Here is a 25,817-nt window from a genome sequence, read left to right on the forward strand (position 1 = left end):
ACTCCAAAACGCTACAGTAAAATGCTTTGATATGAGGTGTGCATACTGTATGGGACGTCCCCTATAAGAACTGACCATTAGTTTTTCTACTTATTAGAAATGAGGTGTTTATGGGCCTCTGAAGTTGTAAAATTTGACAAAACTCCAAAATGCTGCAGTAAAATGTTTTGATATGAGGTGTGCATACCGTATGGGACGTCCCCTGTAAAAACTGACCATTAGTTTTTTCTACTTATTAGAAATTAGGTTTTTATAGGCCTCTAAAGTAGTAAAATTTGACAAAACTCCAAAATGCTGCAGTAAAATGCTTTGATATAAGGTGTGCATACTGTATGGGACGTCCCCTGTAAAAACTGACCATTAGTTTTTTCTACTTATTAGAAATTAGGTTTTTATAGGCCTCTAAAGTAGTAAAATGTGACAAAACTCCAAAACGCTACAGTAAAATGCTTTGATATGAGGTGTGCATACCGTATGGGACATCCCCTATAATAACTGACCATTAGTTTTTTCTACTTATTAGAAATGAGGTGTTTATGGGCCTCTGAAGTAGTAAAATGTGACAAAACTCCAAAACGCTACAGTAAAATGCTTTGATATGAGGTGTGCATACTGTATGGGACGTCCCCTATAAGAACTGACCATTAGTTTTTTCTACTTATTAGAAATGAGGTCTTTATAGGCCTCTAAAGTAGTAAAATGTGACATAACTCCAAAATGCTGCAGTAAAATGCTTTGATATGAGGTGTGCATACCGTATGGGACGTCCCCTATAAGAACTGACCATTAGTTTTTTCTACTTATTAGAAATGAGGTCTTTATAGGCCTCTAAAGTAGTAAAATGTGACAAAACTCCAAAACGCTACAGTAAAATGCTTTGATATAAGGTGTGCATACTGTATGGGACGTCCCCTATAAGAACTGACCATTAGTTTTTTCTACTTATTAGAAATGAGGTCTTTATAGGCCTCTGAAGTAGTAAAATGTTACAAAACTCCAAAATGCTACAGTAAAATGTATTGATATGAGGTGTGCATACTGCATGGGACGTCCCCTATAAGAACTGACCATTATTTTTTTCTACTTATTAGAAATGAGGTCTTTATAGGCCTCTGAAGTAGTAAAATGTTACAAAACTCCAAAATGCTACAGTAAAATGTATTGATATGAGGTGTGCATACTGTATGGGACGTCCCCTGTAAGAAATGGCCATTAGTTTTTTCTACTTATTATAAATAAGGTCTTTATAGGCCTCTGAAGTAGTAAAATGGGAAATAACTCCAAAATGCTGCAGTAAAATGCTTTGATATGAGGTGTGCATACTCTATGGGACGTCCCCTGTAAAAACTGACCATTACTTTTTTCTACTTATTAGAAATTAGGTTTTTATAGGCCTCTAAAGTAGTAAAATGTGACAACTCCAAAACGCTACAGTAAAATGCTTTGATATGAGGTGTGCATACCGTATGGGACGTCCCCTATAAGAACTGACCATTAGTTTTTTCTACTTATTAGAAATGAGGTGTTTATGGGCCTCTGAAGTAGTAAAATGTGACAAAACTCCAAAATGCTGCAGTAAAATGCTTTGATATGAGGTGTGCATACTGTATGGGACGTCCCCTATAAGAACTGACCATTCGTTTTTTCTACTTATTAGAAATGAGGTCTTTATAGGCCTCTGAAGTAGTAAAATGTTACAAAACTCCAAAATGCTACAGTAAAATGTATTGATATGAGGTGTGCATACTGCATGGGACGTCCCCTATAAGAAATGGCCATTAGTTTTTTCTACTTATTATAAATAAGGTCTTTATAGGCCTCTGAAGTAGTAAAATGTTACAAAACTCCAAAATGCTACAGTAAAATGTATTGATATGAGGTGTGCATACTGCATGGGACGTCCCCTATAAGAAATGGCCATTAGTTTTTTCTACTTATTATAAATAAGGTCTTTATAGGCCTCTGAAGTAGTAAAATGGGAAATAACTCCAAAATGCTGCAGTAAAATGCTTTGATATGAGGTGTGCATACTGCATGGGACGTCCCCTATAAGAACTGACCATTACTTTTTTCTACTTATTAGAAATTAGGTTTTTATAGGCCTCTAAAGTAGTAAAATGTGACAACTCCAAAACGCTACAGTAAAATGCTTTGATATGAGGTGTGCATACTGTATGGGACGTCCCCTATAAGAACTGACCATTAGTTTTTTCTACTTATTAGAAATGAGGTGTTTATGGGCCTCTGAAGTAGTAAAATGTGAAATAACTCCAAAATGCTGCAGTAAAATGTTTTGATATGAGGCGTGCATACTGTATGGGGTGTCCCCTATAAGAAATGGCCATTAGTTTTTTCTACTTATTAGAAATGAGGTCTTTAAAGGCCTCTAAAGTAGTAAAATGTGACAAAACTCCAAAACGCTACAGTAAAATGCTTTGATATGAGGTGTGCATACTGTATGGGACGTCCCCTATAAGAACTGACCATTAGTTTTTTCTACCTATTAGAAATGAGGTGTTTATGGGCCTCTGAAGTTGTAAAATGTGAAATAACTCCAAAATGCTGCTGTAAAATGTATTGATATGAGGTGTGCATACTGTATGGGACGTCCCCTATAAGAACTGACCATTAGTTTTTTTCTACTTATTAGAAATGAGGTGTTTATGGGCCTCTGAAGTAGTAAAATGTGAAATAACTCCAAAATGCTGCAGTAAAATGCTTTGATATGAGGTGTGCATACTGTATGGGACGTCCCCTATAAGAAATGGCCATTAGTTTTTTCTACTTATTAGAAATAAGGTCTTTATAGGCCTCTGAAGTAGTAAAATGTGAAATAACTCCAAAATGCTGCAGTAAAATGTTTTGATATGAGGCGTGCATACTGTATGGGGTGTCCCCTATAAGAAATGGCCATTAGTTTTTTCTACTTATTAGAAATGAGGTCTTTAAAGGCCTCTAAAGTAGTAAAATGTGACAAAACTCCAAAACGCTACAGTAAAATGCTTTGATATGAGGTGTGCATACTGTATGGGACGTCCCCTATAAGAACTGACCATTAGTTTTTTCTACCTATTAGAAATGAGGTGTTAATGGGCCTCTGAAGTTGTAAAATTTGACAAAACTCCAAAATGCTGCTGTAAAATGTTTTGATATGAGGTGTGCATACTGCATGGGACGTCCCCTATAAGAACTTACCATTAGTTTTTTTCTACTTATTAGAAATAAGGTCTTTATGTGCCTCTGGAGTAGTAAAATGTGAAATAACTCCAAAATGCTGCAGTAAAATGTATTGATATGAGGTGTGCATACTGTATGAGACGTCCCCTATAAGAAAGGGCCATTACTTTTTCTACTTATTAGAAATGAGGTCTTTATAGGCCTCTAAAGTAGTAAAATGTGACAAAACTCCAAAACGCTACAGTAAAATGCTTTGATATAAGGTGTGCATACTGTATGGGACGTCCCCTATAAGAACTGACCATTAGTTTTTTCTACTTATTAGAAATGAAATAAATCTTTATAGGCCTCTGAATTCAAATAAATTGACGTATCTCCAAAATGCTTCAGTAAAATGTGACATTGAATTTCAGAAACTTTTAATGTAGTAAAAAATATATATGAAAACAAAAAAGATGTATTTAGAAAGAATGTATACTTTATTTTACTGCTTTGTTTTTTGCAAATAATTATGTTGTAAACCTCGACATAAAAATTCTCTAGATGTGACCTATAAAGAAAAAAAAAACATTAGTCAAAGAAATACACAACTTGCAAAGACAACATGAGTGTAAATTAAAAGGATAACAGAGTAAAGTACAAAAACTCTCAAAATACGGCATCTTATTATATCGTCTCTCACAGATAGATAGATAGATAGATAGATAGATAGATAGATAGATAGATAGATAGATAGATAGATAGATAGATAGATAGATAGATAGATAGATAGATAGATAGATAGATGAAGAAAAAGATAGAAAAAAGAAAAAAGAAAGAAAGAGAGAGAGAGAAAAGAAAGAAAAAAGATAGATAGATAGATAGATAGATAGATAGATAGATAGATAGATAGATAGATAGATAGATAGATAGATAGATAGATAGAAAAAGAAAAAAGAAAGAGAGAGAAGAAAAAGATAGAAAAAAGAAGACAAAAAGAAAAGAGAAAGAGAAAAAAAGAAAGAGAAAAAAAGAAAGAAAAAGATAGATAGATAAGAAAAAGATAGAAAAAAGAAAGAAAGAAAGAGAGAGAGAGAAAAGAAAGAAAAAAGATAGATAGATAGATAGATAGATAGATAGAAAGAAAAAAGAAAGAGAGAGAGAAAGAGAAAAAAAGAAAAAAGATAGAGAGAGAGAGAGAGAGAGAGAGAGAGAGAGAGAGAGAGAGAGAGAGAGAGAGAGAGAGAGAGAGAGATCTGGGCAACTCAAGCGCTCTGAAAGCGCGTTCTCTCTGCTGTTACTGAAATTACCGTATTCACAGTAATAGGCGCACACGTTTTTTTTTTTTGGCGGCTGGCTTGACCGTGTATTTTCAAACCACGGCTGGCTTGACTGCAGTGCTTCACCGCAGTCGCAAATCTACTAGTGTCCAGATTTTGGAGTAAAACGTCTGGAGTTAGAATCAGTCGTCATGGGGATTAAAATAATCTTGCTTTCAGTTGTAATGGCACACACGTGCAGTACCACCATTAACGGTAAGTAGGCTTAAAAGTGACTTGTAATTTGATGTCTTTCTGATGCGAAATGTAGTGTAATAGTCCGTGGTGTGACTGAAACCTTGATCTATCATATTATGAGTGTCAGGATTTTTTGTATCAATTGTATCATGATTGTCATACCTTAACCATGGTACTGTACTGTGATGTTATGCTTTGTAAAAATGCTGTTTTCAAAAAATCGTGTATTCAAGAATTCAACAGATGTTGAACACACATAGACACAGACATACCAAATAAGGAAATGAGATTAGGTCCTTATAGCTGTACATTAGCCTATAGGCAATGACAGTCTAAACAATGATACTGTGCAGAGTTTCCCTGCCTTTGTTGCCAAAGCAGAATGTGCTCCTTTTAACTCCTTTTATGATAGATATAATTTAGAATTATCATACATTTTTATTAAAATAGTTTAAATATTCTAAATGTAAGTAGGCTATATTAAAGTCATATGCAATGTGGATGACAAACACAAATCACCAAGTAGCCTAACACATATTTACTATGAATGTGTTCATGCACATTTATAAAGCGGTCTTGCTTAGATTTTAATCTTGATCACAATTAGATTTTTTTTTCTTCTTTTATTGGTTAACAAGGCAAAATCAAAAATTCTTTGACTATCTGCTCTTCCTGAAAAAAAAGCTTTTTCTATAAAAACCCAGAGATTTCTCGCAGATATCTAGCCTAGGCTACCTCACAATCAGTGAAGAAAATATCGCAACTTCCGTTATCACGCCTACAAATATATCTGCAGGTGATTTTGCTGTTAGAAGAACAGAGATTGGTGAGAAAATATGAAATTCAATATTCAATTTCATATTTCATATTGAAATATAATTTTTCCATATGAAATATGAAATTCAGTGAGAACACTGATAGCATTATTAAGTGAGCAAACCAAACAATACTTATTGAGGAAGCTTAACTCTTTTGGGGTCTGTAAAAGAATTCTATGCACATTTTATTAAGCCTTCATTGAGAGCTTATTTTTTCTTGTGTTGGTTCAGTCAGATCGGCGGTATTATGTGCCAATACAGAAAACTAACCGCTATGCCAACTTATTAATTCCCTCTGCTTATAAGACTGTTAAATGAAAACACATAACTACAACAAAACTGGTTCTTGCACTCCGCTGCTCTGTTCCATTACTGGCAGGTGAATGTGAATGTGAATGTGAGTGTGTGTGTGTGTGTGTAATGATTGGGTTATGTGTACATGTGTGGATGTTATGGGAGAGAGAGAATCATCTGTATACAGGGGGATGTATGACAGCTGTAGTACTTTTTTTTTTTTAACATTACATTATATACATTGTGTGCTAATGCACTTTTTAACGTTAACCCTTAATGGATGGGTTGGCTGTAAAACTGAATTGCCCCCCTTGGGGACTAATACATTTATCTGAATCTGAATCTGATTCTGAATATTCAGTTTTTATTCCTCAGACCCCAGAAAGGCCAACTGTTCCCCAACCCGAGAATGCTAAGGGGTTGAACAAACAATAAATCTGAAACACCTGGTTTTAGACCAAAATGATTCATTATTTGTTTATTATCCTTGTTTTTAGGCCTCCTTTTGCAGTACAGAATCAATTAGACTTGAAAATGACAGATAGAAGTGCTTCACAGTGGCCAGAGGGATTTTGAGCTAAGTCAATATGTGTAGAGGTCAACAAAGAGGTCAATAAAACAGCTGGAGAACAATGTGTCACAAAACGTTACATTTACCTCCGGAAAGCCATTTAATAGCACGTTAGTTGGCAAGACAAATTATAGAGAGAGGAGTATTTGGCTAAATATTTGCACTGTATTAAATATTTATTCATTAAAATATTGTAACATTGTTATTATAGCCTAGTAAAAACCACATTATATTTTATGAGTTGTTATTTTTAACCTTTAATAATAATGCCCGCTGACAGCCTGCTGAAAAAAACAATAGAAACCATTACAGAATTGCTAATGGTTTTAATGGTTATAGAGGGTTTTCACCGACATCACGTTCTGGGCGGTAACCCGGATGCACGGCCATTGTGAAGGCACTCGGTGTAAACAACTGAACGGAGTACAATGGAGTATTGTGCGCTTTGGATACTTTAAGTGAATGTAGCCATGTCTAAACAACAGAAAAGCTCATCAAAACGCATCCAAGATGCAAAGGCATATAGGGAAGGACTTGGACCACAAGAAAAGGGGCAATATTTCGAGAAATTACGATTTATTGGCGGTGCAGATCCCTATGAGTTAGCTCCCTCTTCTTGGATCCGTGACGACCCGGTGATTCTTCCTTCAGTTGCATATCCCGATATAGTCAACTACCTGGTTTTCTCGCCGAGCCCATACACAGCGGAAAACCTTAAATCCTACAAAGGTTTGGAGGCCTATAACCAGATGGTGTGTGGATGGGTGAGGGAGACGCAGTACCAAGTTATCAACGACCGTTGTGTTGTGAAGGCCAAAGTAAGTAATGCAATAACGTCTTTAATCAACCTAACCTTAAAGGTTGTATCAGTGATTTCAGGCCCAACTTTTTTTTTATCACATTCATCTAATCTTTCCTAACGATCCTCTAGCTGCCCACCCCATAAGCATGCCGTCAAAAAAACGCGTCTCTGTAGGCAGCCTAGGCTCTGAAATCTGCACACAAAAACAATTGGTTTCACCAACCACTCAAAACCAAAACAAATAGTGTTCCAACCAATCACCGACAGGGGGAGGGTGTTGTGAGGTTTTGAGCCAGCTTCTTCCTCAGCTCCGACTTCGCGTGCAGCCGTGCACGAGCACAAAACCTCACAACACCCTCCCCCTGTCGGTGATTGGTATGCTGACAAAAAAAAGTTATACTCAAGTTACATACAGAATTGTGTTTACAGTTAGTGTATTGCACTATATTACAATGTATAATTTATAGTAGTGTATAGTTTATAAGTGTTCTGATAAAAGTGGGTTTTTCCTTTAATAAATCTGTGTTCTGATGATAGTGATATGCTGTGTGTTGTCGTCCACAACAAAACAATAATGTGGCGAGCACGACGAGGTCGAGGGCCGTGGGAGGACGGCGCGAGGCCGGTGGCGCGATTGATAATGAGCGACACGTGCGCGACGCACCGGTCTCGCATCTCTCACGGAGGAGCGGAAGCATAAAGGAGGAGCGACGACAGTGAAGAGCGAGAGAGGACAGGCCTGGATTTTATTTGATGTGGTGTTTCTGTTTTGTGTTGCCAGCAGTCGTCCGTGAGGGGCTGCTGGCTTTTACTTTCATTTTTGTATCTTATTTATTTATTTATTAAAATGTTGAATGTTCGCCGGTTCCCGCCTCCTTCTTCCCATAACATCTGTCTGAACCCCGTTACATTGGTGCCGAAACCCGGGAAGAAGGAGTGACACGCTGTCGGAGAGCCCTCGCTGCTGGGGGGGATCGCGGTGCTGAGGAGGTCGGGCAGCACGAGGGAGCGACGGCCGCCGATTGCTGCCCGAGGCGATGGTGCTGGAGCGATGGAAGATCTGGTGGGACGGAGAGCTCGACACCGTGCTCCTGGATCGAGGAGGGGTGGCTGCCGTCCAAGAGGGAGCGGAGGAGTCGCTCCCGTTCGCCGTGGGCCGGAGCCTGTTGCCGTCGGCCATGATGGGGGCGGAGCAGGGAACGGGAAACTCGCTGCCGGCTGCCCTCGACAGGAGGAGTCACCGCCGGCCGCCAGGAGGCGGAAGAGCGTCGAGCCGTTCCCCAACGAATGTCCAGTACCATCGCATGGCACCGCGAGTGACTCTCAGCCGGTTGAGGACCGAGCGGCAGTGTGTCCGGGAACCGGATCAAGAATTTTTGAAGAAGAATCTCGTCTCTGTCGCTCCTCGTGCTTCCGTTTCCTTTCTCTCGTACCTCGTCTGTCCATACCCCCAGCCCAGGTACAGCAGCCGCCGTTATCGGTCCCCCCCCGGGGAGGGGGGGGGGGGAGTAGGCGCAGTCGCGTGGGTGCCCCCCGGCCTGCGAGGGGCGATGGGGGTATGTGGCGAGCACGACGAGGTCGAGGGCCGTGGGAGGACGGCGCGAGGCCGGTGGCGCGATTGATAATGAGCGACACGTGCGCGACGCACCGGTCTCGCATCTCTCACGGAGGAGCGGAAGCATAAAGGAGGAGCAACGACAGTGAAGAGCGAGAGAGGACAGGCCTGGATTTTATTTGATGTGGTGTTTCTGTTTTGTGTTGCCAGCAGTCGTCCGTGAGGGGCTGCTGGCTTTTACTTTCATTTTTGTATTTTATTTATTTATTTATTAAAATGTTGAATGTTCGCCGGTTCCCGCCTCCTTCTTCCCATAACATCTGTCTGAACCCCGTTACAAATAACAATGACTGTAAATTAACAATCATTTATAGATCATTTTAGGCTATATAGACAAGTCCAGACATGGATTAATTTATATTTTTACTAGCAAAGTGCATATAAAAATATACTTTGGTCAAAATCAACTACTGATGGACAAAAGTTCACCAGAGCACAACAGACAAGTCCAATCTTATCTATGGTACAATACCCATCATCACTATCTTTACACGTCAAGAAATCAATTGGCAATATTCCGCCCAAAATAGTATATTTCTGGCGCACACAACCAATCACATGCTCTACATGAATCCTGACGTGGGCAATTTTCTTTGTGGTTTCTATGTCAACAGGAGCGAACTGTGACTTTCCACGAGTGAAGGCTGGAATTTATACATGAGCCATTCTACAACCTAAAGTGGCCTGAATATTAAAGCCACGGTCAGCAAGAACTAGATCACCAGGAAGTATGTTGTCCAAAAAGCCACAGTTTTCAGTTATGTATTTGTCACTTACTCTCCCTCCCCATGCATTTGAAATGTAGGAGACTGTGCCCTGGGGTGTAATACCAATCAAGAATTTAACTGTGTTATGGTGCTTGTAGGAAGACCATGTTTCTGCTCTGGCTATAAGGTTAGACGGACGTTCTATAAAAACCTCAAAACAGTCAATAATAACAGCACATTTTTTCCCAAAATGTTTCCTGAATTGCATTGGCATGGTTTTTTGCAATTGATCTCTTTCTGGCCATATGATAAGTGGCTTCATGCGAATAAACATGACATCAATGACATCAGTGACTATCCTTGAAGCAGTGGCTATTGACACGATGAATGCATATGACAGGAAGGTTGTGGAAACATTAAGCCTAAGACGCATCAATGTCAGCATTAACTGCTTAAACTTATCAAGTGACTTCCTCACAGGGAGGTGGGGACTAAGGAATGTGAAGAGTACTAACAGTATCTGGTATGTAGGTAGGCCAATGAAAAATAAAACCTTTTCATCCTTATCAACAAAGGCACTTCGGTCATAGGAAGTGGACACATGTGCAACATCAGAGCTCAACTGAATGTTTTCAGTTCTAAGACTTTGAAGTTTATCGCTGACATAATCACTTGTGGTGGGGTCATCAGCAGTCTCAGCAGCAGCAGCTTCAGCCTTCAGTCTCTGCTGGGTTCGGTTCATGCGACGCTTGTAGCGTGAGTTCCCTGTTTCTTTAGTTGACTAAGGTGAACCTCCTTGCTGAGCTGTCAGTCCAACAGATGGCACCCAATCTGGGTCATTCTTTTGGTAAAGGTCAGACTTTTTACCTGGAATCTAATGAGAAATACAGCACATTTTAGCTCTACATTTTAAGAACGATAAGAATAACATATTAAGTCATTAATGCCACATACAGTAGCTTGATATGAATTATATTATGTCAATGTCAGCTTTATTTATATAGCAAATTTAAAATAGCCAGTGTCCTACCAAAGTGCTTTACAGTAAAATAAGCACACAGTAAAAACAATAAAATCAATAATTGTTTTTACTATTTACTATTAAAAATATTATTATCATTACAATAGAAAATTTGTTATGAGCCGCTGCAATCAACATTTCTCAATACCTGACAAGAAATGTGGCGAACAAATCCGGATGTTGTCCAGATTTTTCCCTCGTAGATCTTGGTTGAGCTTTGCCAACCACAAGCGCCTCCTTTCCTCTGATAATTTCTGGCATTCCTCTCCTTGGTTTTTAATAACTTTTGGAAGTCGATAATATTCCAGATGTTTTTCTCGATCTGTCCTATTGGTACAACCTGAAACACGGCAATAATTAACCATTTTCCTTGACGACGTTCAGGATATACTTCAGTGCCTGTGCTTTGTTGTGATGCAGAGTGCCTCCAATATGGCGACTTCCGGTCTGATGACGCGCCGTGAAAACCCTCTATAAAGGGAACTGTATTGGTTTTAATGGAAACTGTAATGGTCCTAGTGGGTCTCTATATTGGTAATTAGTTTTTTTCTATTGGTGGCATGTTTTTGTATTGGATACCATTAAGGACCAATAGAACACCTTTGGTAACTTATAGGTTACATGTTGGTATCTACTGGACACCAGTATGAACCATTAAGACTCCAATAAATGTAGTGTTTTCTTTGGTTTGATGATAATGATTTAATGTACACATAATTAATTGGCTAGATGCAGATTTTTTTTGTACAATTATTACAACACCAAAATAGATTTTAAAATGACATAAATACAAATTTTCTGTTTTATAATGTGACGGTTAAGTTTATCATTATGTAATATGTAAAGAAATTATATTGTTAAATATGTGCATTGTTTATTAGAATTCACACAAAATTTTCATTTATTGGGTCATGGGCCAACATAACTTTTGCCTTGTAACCGCCTGGGAGACATTGACGTAACTTTGTTTTAAAAAGTGGGTGGGACAGGTGTGGGTGTGTGTGTGTGTGTGTGTGTGTGTGTGTGTGTGTGTGTGTGTGTGTGTGTGTGTGTGTGTGTGTTTATGTGCGCGCACGCTAACGTAATAACATTACGATATCCAGAAACCAATTTCAAAAGCACATTAAGTTTAATTTATCGACATAGAACTCATTTTTACTATGATAGTTTCATCTTTACATCTACTACTTCTGCATGATTTCAAAAACAACACATTCCAGCGCCAGGTCGCCTCTTATTTAACGCTGCTTGTCAACTTGAGATGTTTTATTTGTCTCTGATACATTTTGTAAAAGTGGTGGAGACAATATCAACCCAGGCAAAAAGTTGTGTCGAGATGTCTCACCCGCAAATTACACCTATAATGGGAGAGTTACATTTTTATTTGGACATTCTGATAATCTTATTTAATCTTTATTGTAATTATCGCTTTTATCTAAGATTCAGTCTCCTCTGTCCTTTTGCCTTGTAAGCGCATGAGAGAAAGAACGAAAAGGGCAATTCACTCAAAGAGTCTGCTTGTTTTTGTGTTGTATCAGGAGAGAACGAATGCCTGCTGCTCCATTTCTGATTGTCCACGCAACTCCAAATCTACACAATGCAGAGGTTATTAGTGTCTTCTAACTGGTGTCACTAACCCCAGCTACATCTGCATGGCTGCACATCAGTCAGGCTTGGTCCACCGGTTACACTTACACTAATAGAGAAACTTCAATTTAGCAGGCTTGTAAAAAAAAAAAAAAAAAAAAAATGGACAGGTATACAGAAGGAGGTTATTTAAAGGGGTCATATAATGCCATTTTTGTACAAGCTAATATGATTCTTTAGGGTCTAAATTAAAAGTTTGTAATATACTTTAATTAAAAATTCTCATTAGTATTGTAAGAAAACACGAATTTTACCTGGTCAAAAACAGCTCTGTTTTCAGCACGCCGTTTAAGTGCATGTGTCTTTAAATGATAATGAGCTTTGCTCACCCCGCCCCTCTGTTCTGTGTGTACACCCTTTGTAACACAATAACACAATAACCATAACGCGTTGTTCATTATAAACGTGGGATTATGAATTATATTGAGAACGTCGTACATAGAAAATATGCCGTAATGTACCCTAAGTGTAAACAGCCGCATTCATCGTGAAGCGTGCAGCAAGTGATTTGCAAAGATTAATATAAATATTAATATAAAGGTTAATAAAACGTTACACTCACTTCAGTTCTTCTGGAGGTGCAGCAGGAACACGAATAGTTGGTACCGATCCTTTTTTCAGGAGCAGCTTCTTAGCAAAACCAGCTTTATATTGACCTCGTTTGTAAAGCAGTCTGCTGTGTGAAATGATTCGCGCAAACATGAAAGCATTGACGTTGATCGTGGGGAATATTCCCTTCGAAAACAAACTCAGCCACTGCGTCTTCAGCGGTTCGGATTTAGGAACATCAAAATGACTGCTGTGTTCCTTATTACACCCAAGAACAGAACACCACAATCGCTTAGACGCCATTCTGCTCATAGACAGTGCCCCAGCGTATCAACAATGACCGCGCCGGTCCGTGCGGACTATGATTGACAGCTCGCTCACGAGCGAGGGCGGGTCTGTGTTGAAACGCTGCTGTCAATCAACAATCGCGGGAGGGGCGTGGAAGGAACGGCTTGATTTGAGATGGGGGAAAACATATAAGAAGATTAAAAAATAAACACTGGATCATGTTTTGATATTGTATACATTTGGTTAGTTTTGGTTTGGTTTCACATTGCAATTATGCGAGCGCACTAAAGAACTTTACATGACATACTTCCATCCTGTCATCATCATCTAAATGGGCTGCATCTTGACATTGATTGGTTTGTAAACGGACGTGCGTCTGACTTCAGCGCGTTGTCAATTCGGCGGGTAACTTTGACAAGAATGAATGAACAGACGCATATCGTTGCCACTATACTTTTATTATTATGGCATTACTCCCTGCAGCACCAACTGTACTCGAGGCTAGTTCAAATTCGCCAAATGAACGTCCTCATTGTGCGAACATTTTGTCGTCGCCGGCAGGACGCAAGACAAATGTATGTGTGTGTGTGTGTGTGTGTGTGTGTGTGCAATCAGCTGGAGGAAACGCTGTGGGCAGGACTGACAGATCTGCACATAAATATTCTTCTTTAGTTGTTTAGGCTACGCGGGAACCACCGGAACTTCCTCTAAATAGTCTGAAAGTCCGAATCATACAGAAAATGCTTTCACACTAGAAACGAACCAAACCGCTGTTCAGTTTGATCCGGACCGAGACTCTTTTCGTCAGACCAAATTCTGTCTGTTTGGTCCGGACTGTGGTCCGGGGGAGGTTTCACTCCTGTGATTTTGATTCGGATCAAACTGAAAAGTCCGAAAATCCGGACCAAACAAGGTAAGTGTGAAAGGGCCTAAGAGGCTAAGAGAGCTGATCTTGTGATCAGTGATTGTAGGTAACAACGAATTATTATTTTTTCTGAAGTGTTGACAACTTAGTGTTAACTAATAATTGTTGCAAACTGGTACTACCAACAAAATATTAGTGCATTCCTGGAACTGGGTGTCGTTACACTACATCCTTATGCATCAAGTATAAAAAGTATATAGTTGTTTTTTTGTGTGAAAATTACTGCTGGATAAGAACTATATTTCCCGACTGGGATCGTGCCGAGCCTCTGAAGCTTCATTGAGACTGACATTTGAACCTTCTTTGAAGATTTGGATAGGTGGTGCCATTGAAGTCCATTAGCCTATATGGAGAAAAATCCCGTAATGTTTTCCTCAAAAACCTTAATTTCTTTTCAACTGAAGAAAGAAAGACATGGACATTTTGTATGACATGGGGGTGAGTAAATTATCAGGATTTTTTTTTTTAAAGTGACCTAATAAGAGGATAATTACTTGAGTATCCCCCTATTTTTTTTATGGTAGGCTACTCCAATTACCATATTAACTTCACATACAATATTAACATGGTACAAAAAAATCATGGCAAAACAATTTATATGTTCACAGGTTAACATAGGTGTGATTCTACAAAAAGTGTAAACAACAAATTTAATGTGAAATTTGAATTCAAATTCAATGTCTTGTATCAACAAGGATAAACGACACATTTAAGGGAAACCAAAAAAGAAAATTCTGTCACCTTCATGTTAATGATAACCTGTATGCCTGTTTTTCATCTTTGCAACACATAAAGAAGATATTTTGAGAAAGGTCCATACTATGAAAGTCAATGGTAACAAAAACTGTTAGGTTACCAACATTCTTATCGCATTAGTATCGTATCGCAACAGTAGCATTGCATGCTAGTTGCCCTTTTTATGCACGTTAAGTTGTAATGTGTTTCTGTTATGTCATTAGGTTCTTTCTGACATTATGTTTTGCATAAGTGGGCCTTCATTGCATTTAGGGCCAATTACTGCATCTGTTCCCTCTGCATCATGGCTGTTTCCTGCGAGCATTGGACTCTTAGCAATGCTTTCTATGTGCCTGCATGTCTGAGAGTTTTTCTTTTCTGTTTTATCCCTGAATCTTCATGACAATGACAGATCAGATTGCTAAGAGATGGGCTGCTAATAGTGCTCACAGGAAATTAATTAGCTGGACATCGTAATCTAGGCCTCTTGCTTTTAGTAGCTTGCGTGCTATCCCTGATAGTGTTTTGTCATGTTTGGTTTCAGAGAGTCATGTAAGCAGCTTTGAAGAGGTTGATGATCCAATAGACTACAACAACCATTCTGATGAACTTTACAATTGGGAAGATCCCGAATCAAGTGAGTATAACAGCACCGATCTGGGTGAAATCAAACCAGACCTGTACTGTACCCTACTGAAATCTATGACTGTTCACCTGAAAATTAACATTCTTTTAGCATTTACCCACCCTCATGCACACCATAAGATTTTCATAATATATTTGTAATGAAACCATGAGAAGTTTATGTCCCTCCTTTGAAAGTCCATGCAACCAAAACGATGGACGATCCAAAAAGGTCATAAAAGGCATTGTAAAAACAAGTCAAACAAAAATCCATCCAATCTTGTTTGAGACACAATCACTTTCTTTGATGAACAGATTTAATTTAAGCTTTTATTCACTTATAAACAATGATCAACACACTTACATAAATAATCTGATCATTCTGAATTGCAAGACATTTGTCAGTTATGTCCTGCTGATGTGCTGTATATGGAAGTAAAATAATGCCAAATGTTTTTGAAACAAAAAAGCTTGTTGAATTGCACTACTTGAAAAAAAATAGGCATTGCATTAACCATGCTTGCATTTTAATGCATTGTATTTTTAGGGCTTGCATTTTTATGGGCTGAAATTCAACATGGTTGAATATTTAAGCTGTGAATATTTCAATTAAAAACATTTCAAACACATTTTCACTATTAAAAATGCAATAATCCATATTCACCTTTCATATTTCACTTCCAAAATATTCAAACTGTTTAAAAATACAACCTATAATATTCAACAGGCATTTTTCTGTCCATTTTATTTCGCTTTGCAAATTCGCTTCCACAAATTCAGTGGTTCAAATTCGACAGTAAATTCAACATTGACATCCAGGAACTGCAGGAAAAGCAGTAGATTGCCGAGCATACTCTCCATCTGGCGCATATCGTTGCCACTATACTTTTATTATTATGGCATTACTCCCTGCAGCACCAACTGTACTCAAGGCTAGTTCAAATTCGCCAAATGAACGTCCTCATTGTGCGAACATTTTATCGTCGCCGGCAGGACGCAAGACAAATGTCTGTGTGTGTGTGTGTGTGTGTGTGTGTGTGTGTGCAATCAGCTGGAGGAAACGCTGTGGGCAGGACTGACAGATCTGCGCATAAATATTCTTCTTTAGTTGTTTAGGCTACGCGGGAACCACCGGAACTTCCTCTAAATAGTCTGAAAGTCCGAATCATACAGAAAATGCTTTCACACTAGAAACAAACCAAACCGTTGTTCAGTTTGATCCGGACCGAGACTCTTTTCGTCAGGCCAAATTCCGTCTGTTTGGTCCGGACTGTGGTCCGGGGGAGGTTTCACTCCTGTGATTTTGATTCGGATCAAACTGAAAAGTCCGAAAATCCGGACCAAACAAGGTAGGTGTGAAAGGGCCTAAGAGGCTAAGAGAGCTGATCTTGTGATCAGTGATTGTAGGTAACAACGAATTATTATTTTTTCTGAAGTGTTGACAACTTAGTGTTAACTAATAATTGTTGCAAACTGGTACTACCAACAAAATATTAGTGCATTCCTGGAACTGGGTGTCGTTACACTACATCCTTATGCATCAAGTATAAAAAGTATATAGTTGTTTTTTTGTGTGAAAATTACTGCTGGATAAGAACTATATTTCCCGACTGGGATCGTGCCGAGCCTCTGAAGCTTCATTGAGACTGACATTTGAACCTTCTTTGAAGATTTGGATAGGTGGTTGCCATTGAAGTCCATTAGCCTATATGGGGAAAAATCCCGTAATGTTTTCCTCAAAAACCTTAATTTCTTTTCAACTGAAGAAAGAAAGACATGGACATTTTGTATGACATGGGGGTGAGTAAATTATCAGGATTTTTTTTTTTAAAGTGACCTAATAAGAGGATAATTACTTGAGTATCCCCCTATTTTTTTATGGTAGGCTACTCCAATTACCATATTAACTTCACATACAATATTAACATGGTACAAAAAAATCATGGCAAAACAATTTATATGTTCACAGGTTAACATAGGTGTGGTTCTACAAAAAGTGTAAACAACAAATTTAATGTGAAATTTGAATTCAAATTCAATGTCTTGTATCAACAAGGATAAACGACACATTTAAGGGAACCCAAAAAGGAAAATTCTGTCATCATTTACTCACCTTCATGTTATTGATAACCTGTATGCCTGTTTTTCATCTTTGCAACACATAAAGAAGATATTTTGAGAAAGGTCCATACTATGAAAGTCAATGGTAACAAAAACTGTTAGTTTACCAACATTCTTATCGCATTAGTATCGTATCGCAACAGTAGCATTGCATGCTAGTTGCCCTTTTTATGCACGTTAAGTTGTAATGTGGTTCTTTCTGACATTATGTTTTGCATAAGTGGGCCTTCATTGCATTTAGGGCCAATTACTGCATCTGTTCCCTCTGCATCATGGCTGTTTCCTGCGAGCATTGGACTCTTAGCAATGCTTTCTATGTGCCTGCATGTCTGAGAGTTTTTCTTTTCTGTTTTATCCCTGAATCTTCATGACAATGACAGATCAGATTGCTAAGAGATGGGCTGCTAATAGTGCTCACAGGAAATTAATTAGCTGGACATCGTAATCTAGGCCTCTTGCTTTTAGTAGCTTGCGTGCTATCACTAATAGTGTTTTGTCATGTTTAGTTTCAGAGAGTCATGTAAGCAGCTTTGAAGAGGTTGATGATCCAATAGACTACAACAACCATTCTGATGGACTTTACAATTGGGAAGGTCCCAAAACAAGTGAGTATAACAGCACCGATTTGGGTGAAATCAAACCAGACCTGTACTGTACCCTACTGAAATCTATGACTGTTCACCTGAAAATTAACATTCTTTTAGCATTTACCCACCCTCATGCACACCATAAGATTTTCATAACATATTTGTAATGAAACCTGAGAAGTTTATGTCCCTCCTTTGAAAGTCCATGCAACCAAAACGATGGACGATCCAAAAAGGTCATAAAAGGCATTGTAAAAACAAGTCAAACAAAAATCCATCCAATCTTGTTTGAGACACGATCACTTTCTTTGATGAACAGATTTAATTTAAGCTTTTATTCACTTATAAACAATGATCAACACACTTACATAAATAATCTGATCATTCTGAATTGCAAGACATTTGTCAGTTATGTCCTGCTGATGTGCTGTATATGGAAGTAAAATAATGCCAAATGTTTTTGAAACAAAAAAGCCTGTTGAATTGCACTACTTGAAAAAAAATAGGCATTGCATTAACCATGCTTGCATTTTAATGCATTGTATTTTTAGGGCTTGCATTTTTATGGGCTGAAATTCAACATGGTTGAATATTTAAGCTGTGAATATTTCAATTAAAAACATTTCAAACACATTTTCACTATTAAAAATGCAATAATCCATATTCACCTTTCAGATTTCACTTCCAAAATATTCAAACTGTTTAAAAATACAACCTATAATATTCAACAGGCATTTTTCGGTCCATTTTATTTCGCTTTGCAAATTCGCTTCCACAAATTCAGTGGTTCAAATTCGACAGTAAATTCAACATTGACATCCAGGAACTGCAGGAAAAGCAGTAGATTGCCGAGCATACTCTCCATCTGCTGTTAGTCGACCCCACCAGCAGGAGGTGCAAAAGCGCGTGTTGTGACAAAGACCAGCAACAGTTAGAGCAAGCCATTCATTCATAAAATGAAAATGATTATCTGTTTCAGTATATATGCGGAAAAGATGATAAAGACACAAAAGCTGTGTTTATGTTTCATTCAATAACTTCATTGTTACTTTCCCTGTGTAGCCTACATGTCATCAGCTTTCTCTACCATGAAAAGGATTATCGGTTTCCCTCAATACCTCATACTCGAGGAATTCCCTTCCGTCGGGACAAAACGCTTAATGTAGCTTTATGGACTAATACAGTGATATAAAAGACCAAACTCGCACCTTTTTGGGAATGTAGGCTGTAGGCTAGGGGAGAACCGGGACGAAAGTAACAAAGCAATTTTCTCAGAGCCCTGACTATATTAGCATTTCAAGCTATGACTATATTAGCATTTCAAGCTATGACTATATTAGCATTTCAAGCTATGACAGCACGTTTAGTACGCAACCCTTGACGGAGCTGCCAAATATCACGTGATTTCGTCATCGTTTCCCGCGGTTAGGTCCGGAAAGCAGTTTTCGAGTTCGATAAGTAAATTACTGAAGGTACTTTTTTTCTAATTACAAGTTGTGTTTTTCGTTTCATGTCACACAGTAATGATCATGCTATTGAAGTTAGAAACGTGTATACCAATGTCGTATACACTTTAGAGACGGTCCCTAAATGTGCGAGTGTCCAACTTCAAGCCAACTTTATGCCAGTATATCACTGGGAAACACACAGCATTAAGCTTTGCGCGTTATTCTGAGTCCATCTGCTTGCCTGCAAGTTTGGTCTTTTATATCACTGTAATTAGTCCATTAAGCTACGTTAAGCCTTTTATATGTCCAGCAGGGGAATCCTTAAGTATTGAGGGAAACCCTAATAGCCTACATGCAGCACATTGCCACAATATAAAGTTAAGATAACTAAACAACCAAGAGAAATATATGCCAACCTCAAAAATGTAACATTGGATCTGTATATCCACATCGGGGAATAACATTATAATCTCGTCCACAGTAGAGAAAGATGCATGTAGGCTACACAGGAAAAGTAACCGTGAAGGCACTGAATTCAACATAAAACTGCCGTTATAATCACAAATACGCTTACATTGCTGTAAATGAGTTTTATGAATGAATGGCTTGTTCTAACTGTTGCTGGTCTTCGTCAACAACACACGCTTTTGCACCACCTGCTGGTGAGGTCGACTAACAGCAGATGGAGAGTATGCTCGGTAATCTACTGCTTTTCCTGCAGTTCCTGGATGTCAACATGGTATTTTCTGTCGAATTTGAACCACTGAATTTGCAAGGCGAAATAAAATGGAACGGAAAATGCCTGTTGAATATTTTAGGTTGTATTTTTTTAAACAGTGAATATTTTGGAAGTGAAATATGAAAGGTGAATATGGATTATTGAATTTTTAATAATGAAAATGTGTTTGAAATGTTTTGAATTGAAATATTCACAGCTTAAATATTCAACCATGCTGAATTTCAGCCCATAAAAATGCAAGCATGGTTAATGCAATACATATTTTTACAAGTAGTGCAATTCAACAGGCTTTTTTGTTTCAAGAACATTTGGCATTATTTTACTTCCAAGTGTTGTTTTAGTATTATTTATGCACTATTATAGAATTTATTGATATTTAAAATTAGCTTTTATTTTTAGTTTGAGTAATTTAGTTGTGTGGTTTTGCCACATTTTTAGTTTTTTATATTTCTATTTTATTTTATTTTATTTTATTTTATTTTATTTTCAGCTTTAGTTTTAGTTATTTTTAGTACTTAAACATATTTTATTTCAGTCAAATTTTTGTTTAAGTTTTTTAAGTTTACATTTTCATCTAATGCTTATATTTCATTCCAGTGTTATTTCAATAACGAAAAACAGTTTTTAATAGTTTTAATTGTGTGCTGTATAGAGATGGGTGAATTAAATCTTAATTTATTTATCATATGATGAGAGTAACAGCTATTTATGGGTTGAACTATGAGGTGATCTGTTGTTAAAATATTGCTTCATGGATGATTGCATTGATGGAAGTATATTGTTGGAAGGAAGTTGGTTTCTATTAGAGGTATAGGTTTCATTTCAACATTGCAAAGGTCACGCTAATTGCTGTAGGTCATATTTCATAGAATCCCTCATAAACAGAATGTTTAACAAATGGGCATGAGTGAATATGTGTCTGTGTGTGGAGGTTCTGTGTTTATCACATGTAATAGCATTCATAGCCTACAATATAAATATATCCATGTTTGGAATTAAATTCCTCCAATACAACAATCTCTATCAAAGCCTTTTCTCAAATATGTCCAAGTTCTCTTATTTATTCTCTGGTGGTATTATGAGAGCTTTCACTAATGATCTTTTGTGTTGATTACAGATTCAGACTGCGGTCCGCCTGCTTCGTCTTACTATGAAACCCTTAATCTCAGTTCTTCAACAATGCCTACTAGTAATATGCAACACAATCTCAATAACAATTTCTAACTATTTTACATTTTGCAGAATTGGTGTCAATTCGTACAATTCATATTTCACTTGTAAAGTTTTTGTACAATCTCTAACACTCCAGTCATGGTAATGTTTAGTGGTGGATCTCATGCTTACCTTTTTTCTAATAATTGTATGTTGACCTTCACTCATTGTGTTTTGTGCTGGTTACAGATTCTGGCTGCATATTTGTTCGTGCTGGTGGGTTTTTAGGCCAGATCAGGCCACGAGCACCAAAAAAGGCCAATACATCAGAAACAGCAGCATATAGTCACAACACTACAGTAATCCCTGAAACATTGTACATCTCAAACGAGGCTGTTCTGTTCCTCAAAGGCTTGATGGTCACACGCGTATTGCCCTCATTCTACATCGTCATCATCCTCATTAGCTTGCCCCTGAACGCTTTGGCCTTGGTGACGTTCACCTGTAGGATTCAAGTGAAGAAACCAGCTGTGATCTACATGTCTAACCTGGCGTGTGTGGACCTGCTCTTCACCCTGCTGCTGCCTCTGAAGATCCACTACCAGCTGAACGCTTCAGATTGGGTGTTCGGTGAGGTGGCGTGTCGTGTGCTCAGTGCTGCTTACTACTGCTACATGTACTGCTCCATACTGCTGATGATGTGCATGAGTGTGGACAGACTGCTGGCTGTGGCGCTTCCCGTCGCCTCTCTAACCTGGAGGAGTGCAAGGAAAGCCACGTGTGTATGTGTGCTGGTCTGGCTGCTGGCGCTCGCTGGTACGGTGCCACTTCTCTCAATGACACAAACGGTTGAGATTAGGGATGTGGGCGTCACTTGTCATGACGTGCTGTCTCAAACACAGAATTATGTGTACCTGTTCTCCATCCTCTCCTGTCTCTACTTCTTCTTGCCACTGGTTGTCACCTTAGTGAGCTACTTTACCATAATATATGTGCTCAGTGTAAAGTCTGAATCTCTAGCAACATCATCATCTTCAGGCAACCGAAGGAGAGCTGTGATTATGGTTATCACTGTGCTGATGGAGTTTGTGGTGTGTTTCGCTCCAACCAATGGCATCCTGTTGCACCACTGTGTTCGTTTAGCTACTGAAACAGGGGGAGATTCATCATATGCTGTTTACCTATTAGCTGTGTGTTTTGGGAGCGCAAGTGTTTTCCTGGACCCTCTTCTGTACTACTATGGCTCATCTCAGTGCAGACAGCAGATCAGATCTGTGTTGAAGAGGGAAAAGCCAAACACACCAAGTAACACGAAGACAAAATACACAGCTTTCACCAAAACCAGGCTTGCAGTAAAGTGTAACATTTAAAAAAACAGATCAGGAATGTGGTTTTCCTAATTGCCAGTTTCTATATATTATATTATATTATATTATATTATATTACAATATATATCCTGTTTATCTGTGGTGGAAGGTTCATTCTGCTGTAAAGCAGCTTTAAAAGCATTATTCAGCTTAAGCCAGTTTTAGTTTTGATTCATTTCAATAACTGTGTAAAGTCTTGTGTAAAGAAAGATCATGCAAAGGTTGTCTAGTCATAGATATTTCCATATGTACTGCTAAGTTTTACTTCCTGATAATAAATAATGCCAAATATCTAGTCAATGTTTCCTTTATCAATAACACTCATATTATGTTGCTGAATTCTGAAAAAGCATTTAAATAACACGAGGAAAGGCCCAATGATTTGCATAGAAACAAAGAAATAGAAACTTAATTTTGTGATCCATTGCTGTGTGAAATAGTGAGTAGTCCATGTAAAGTTGTTTTTGAAAATGTATTTCATTGCATGCAATCCACTGACATATGGGTCAATGACGTGACGCCTAAATTTTCTGTCCGATTGCATTTTTTCAGGCAAAAAATGGGTTTAAATGCCTAAAAAGATACTGCATATTTGTAGTACCTCTCCCATGTATGTACTCACTTTAACTTTTCAAAAACCTTTACTTATTTGTTTTTAGTTTTGTTATTTAAAGTGTAAAAACATCATGTGGTGCGACCGTCCTACCATAACTTCTGTTTTGAAAACATCTTTGAAATTACTCAGAATTTATTCAAATTTATATTCTGCACTATTTGGCATGATTTCCAAAATGTTTTGTAATCCTTTAAAAAAATTCAAAGCATTTGCATTTATATTTCCATCATAATATACAAACAAACTTTGTCCGATGTTGTCCATTTTATGAAATATCATGTGGTACGACCATCAAGGAACTACCATTTTGGGACTTATATGTTGAAAACTATTCAAACACAGGAAGTTACATCATAAACCAATTTACCAAGGACCCATGGAAGCAGCAAGCAGGTTTGTAATTCTCTCAAATTGGAAAAAAATAAACCTTTGTAATGGTTGGTATGTACAGTAGTTGCCAAATTTGGATGTCATGTGGTATGACCTAAAAAAAATATATATATATTAAAGTTATTTCTACAAATGTATATTTTTATTATAAATTTCATAGTGACCTTTTTTGGCAAGCTAGCTTGTTTTGTTTAGGTGGCCAATTCTGTGCCTGTAAATTATGACTGAATTTGAAAATATCATGTGGTGCGACCACTGCAGACTGTTTTCAATAATAGATAATGTCCTAGATTGGCAGTTTTATGCTTTTATATTCAATTGACGGTTTATTTTAAAAAAGTACTTTACTTTATATCATTTGGAATAGATTTATATATATATATATTTCAGACAGATTATGTTTACTCTTTGTACAATATGAGAAAAATGCAAAAAAAAAAAAAATGAGAGCATGTAAGTTCAGTTTAGTAATACTGCATTTATTTGTAGTGTATTTATTATTGCCTATTTATTTATTTAAAACTATTTTAATCTATTTTACCAGATGCCACTGCCAAGCGAAAAAATTCTGACCCTGCAGCAAGAGCAGAGTACCTTGATAGGAGAAAAGTGAAATATTATTACAGTTTAAAATATCTGTTTTCTATGTGAATATATAGTAAACTGTAATTTATTCCTGTGATCAAAGCTGAATTTTCAGCATCATTACTCCAGTCTTCAGTGTCACATGATCCTTCAGAAATCATTCTAATATGTAACCCTAGACCACAAAACCACTCAATGGGTCAATGTTATATGGGTCATTTTTTTAAAATTGAGATTTATACATAATATGAAAGCTGAATAAATAAGCTTTCTATTGATGTATGATTTGTTAAGATATAACACTATTTGGCCGATACAACTGTATGAAAAAACACTAAAATCACTTACATTTTTTAAATGAATTTAGGTGTACACATCATCCTTAATGTTTGAACAATTGCAACAGGTATTATATATTTTTTTTTTGTATTTTAAAATTGGCCTGTTGAAAATCCCTATACGTCATTGACCCATATGTGAAACAGAAGTTTGCTTATGTTGGGAGGACATTAATAATTTCTGTTCTATTAACAGAAACAGGGCAGGATATTGCAAGTTTCAAAGCATGCTTTGATGAGCTTGGTTTGAGGATGGGTGGCTGAGCATATTGTAAAAACACACGCACAATTGCAAGGACAGAGTCATTTTCTATGTTTGTTAATTCTCTACGTTTATTAATAGTAATTGTGATGTCCTAACATTAATGCACCACTAGATGGCATCTAGGCTTTTTGAGTTGGATATATGTGAAGAGAAGAAGAGTGAGAGAGAATGCTGAGCATGTGTGTGCATGTTATCTTGCTTGTTCAAAATAGTTATTAAAATTTCCTAAGAAGAATATGCTTTTTTGTGCATATCCCTGTATTTTCCTGAGGATGGCATCAGTAAGTGATCCGTTACCGGGGTTTTTTTTTTTTTTTGCCTTGTCCCGGTAAGCCCGCTATACCGCTAGTAACATGGCTGAAGATGTTTCAGCACTATATTTTATTCATCAATGCAACTTGAGATTCCTGTCCAGAAGCTAGAAAAAAGAGCTTTGCATCTTCACTGCCTCGAAACTAAAGGTCAGAGACTGTTTTATACATTGCCCAATACCGGTGACGATCTTGCAGATACTGTTAAAGCTTTGGAAGAGCACTTCATTCCAAAAAGAAATGTGGTCATGGAAAGACATGCCTTCAGGAAACACAGAGGACGGTGAAACGGTAGTGCAATATATTGCTGCATTGAGAGATTTGGCTACTACTTGTAAATTTGCTGATAATCTGGATGATATGCTGCGTGAACAGCTAGCTGAAAACATTGCTAACCCTTGCATTCGCGAAAGATTATTAGTGGAATCTAAATTGACACTGGAGACTGCAATTACAATTGCCAAACTGCTAGAGGCTAGCCTGACGTCGTCATACTCAGATTCTAGTCAGAATATGAGTCTGATAATGCTCCTCTAACACACGATCACTCTTCAAGACATTCAACTCTTTCCTCTGTCCACCTCCACCACCACCCACCTCCTCTTTAACTGCTGACGATTTTGCTAACT

General features: G+C 37.7%; 1 protein-coding gene across 1 annotated transcript; it reads left to right on the plus strand.

The window, feature by feature from the left end:
• The first annotated feature begins 4,419 nt into the window (after positions 1–4,419).
• Positions 4,420–22,944, plus strand: LOC311277893 (proteinase-activated receptor 1-like). The gene is made up of 5 exons (XM_084388373.1): positions 4,420–4,691; positions 15,190–15,282; positions 17,897–17,995; positions 21,282–21,353; positions 21,566–22,944. Exons 1-5 carry the CDS (start codon positions 4,628–4,630, stop codon positions 22,684–22,686), a joined length of 1,449 nt encoding a protein of 482 aa, XP_084244499.1. The 5' UTR covers positions 4,420–4,627; the 3' UTR covers positions 22,687–22,944.
• Positions 22,945–25,817: the final 2,873 nt, after the last annotated feature.

The sequence above is a fragment of the Rutilus rutilus genome, assembly GCF_951802725.1.
Source record: "Rutilus rutilus genome assembly, chromosome: 18".
Classification (NCBI taxonomy): Eukaryota; Metazoa; Chordata; class Actinopteri; order Cypriniformes; family Leuciscidae; genus Rutilus; species Rutilus rutilus.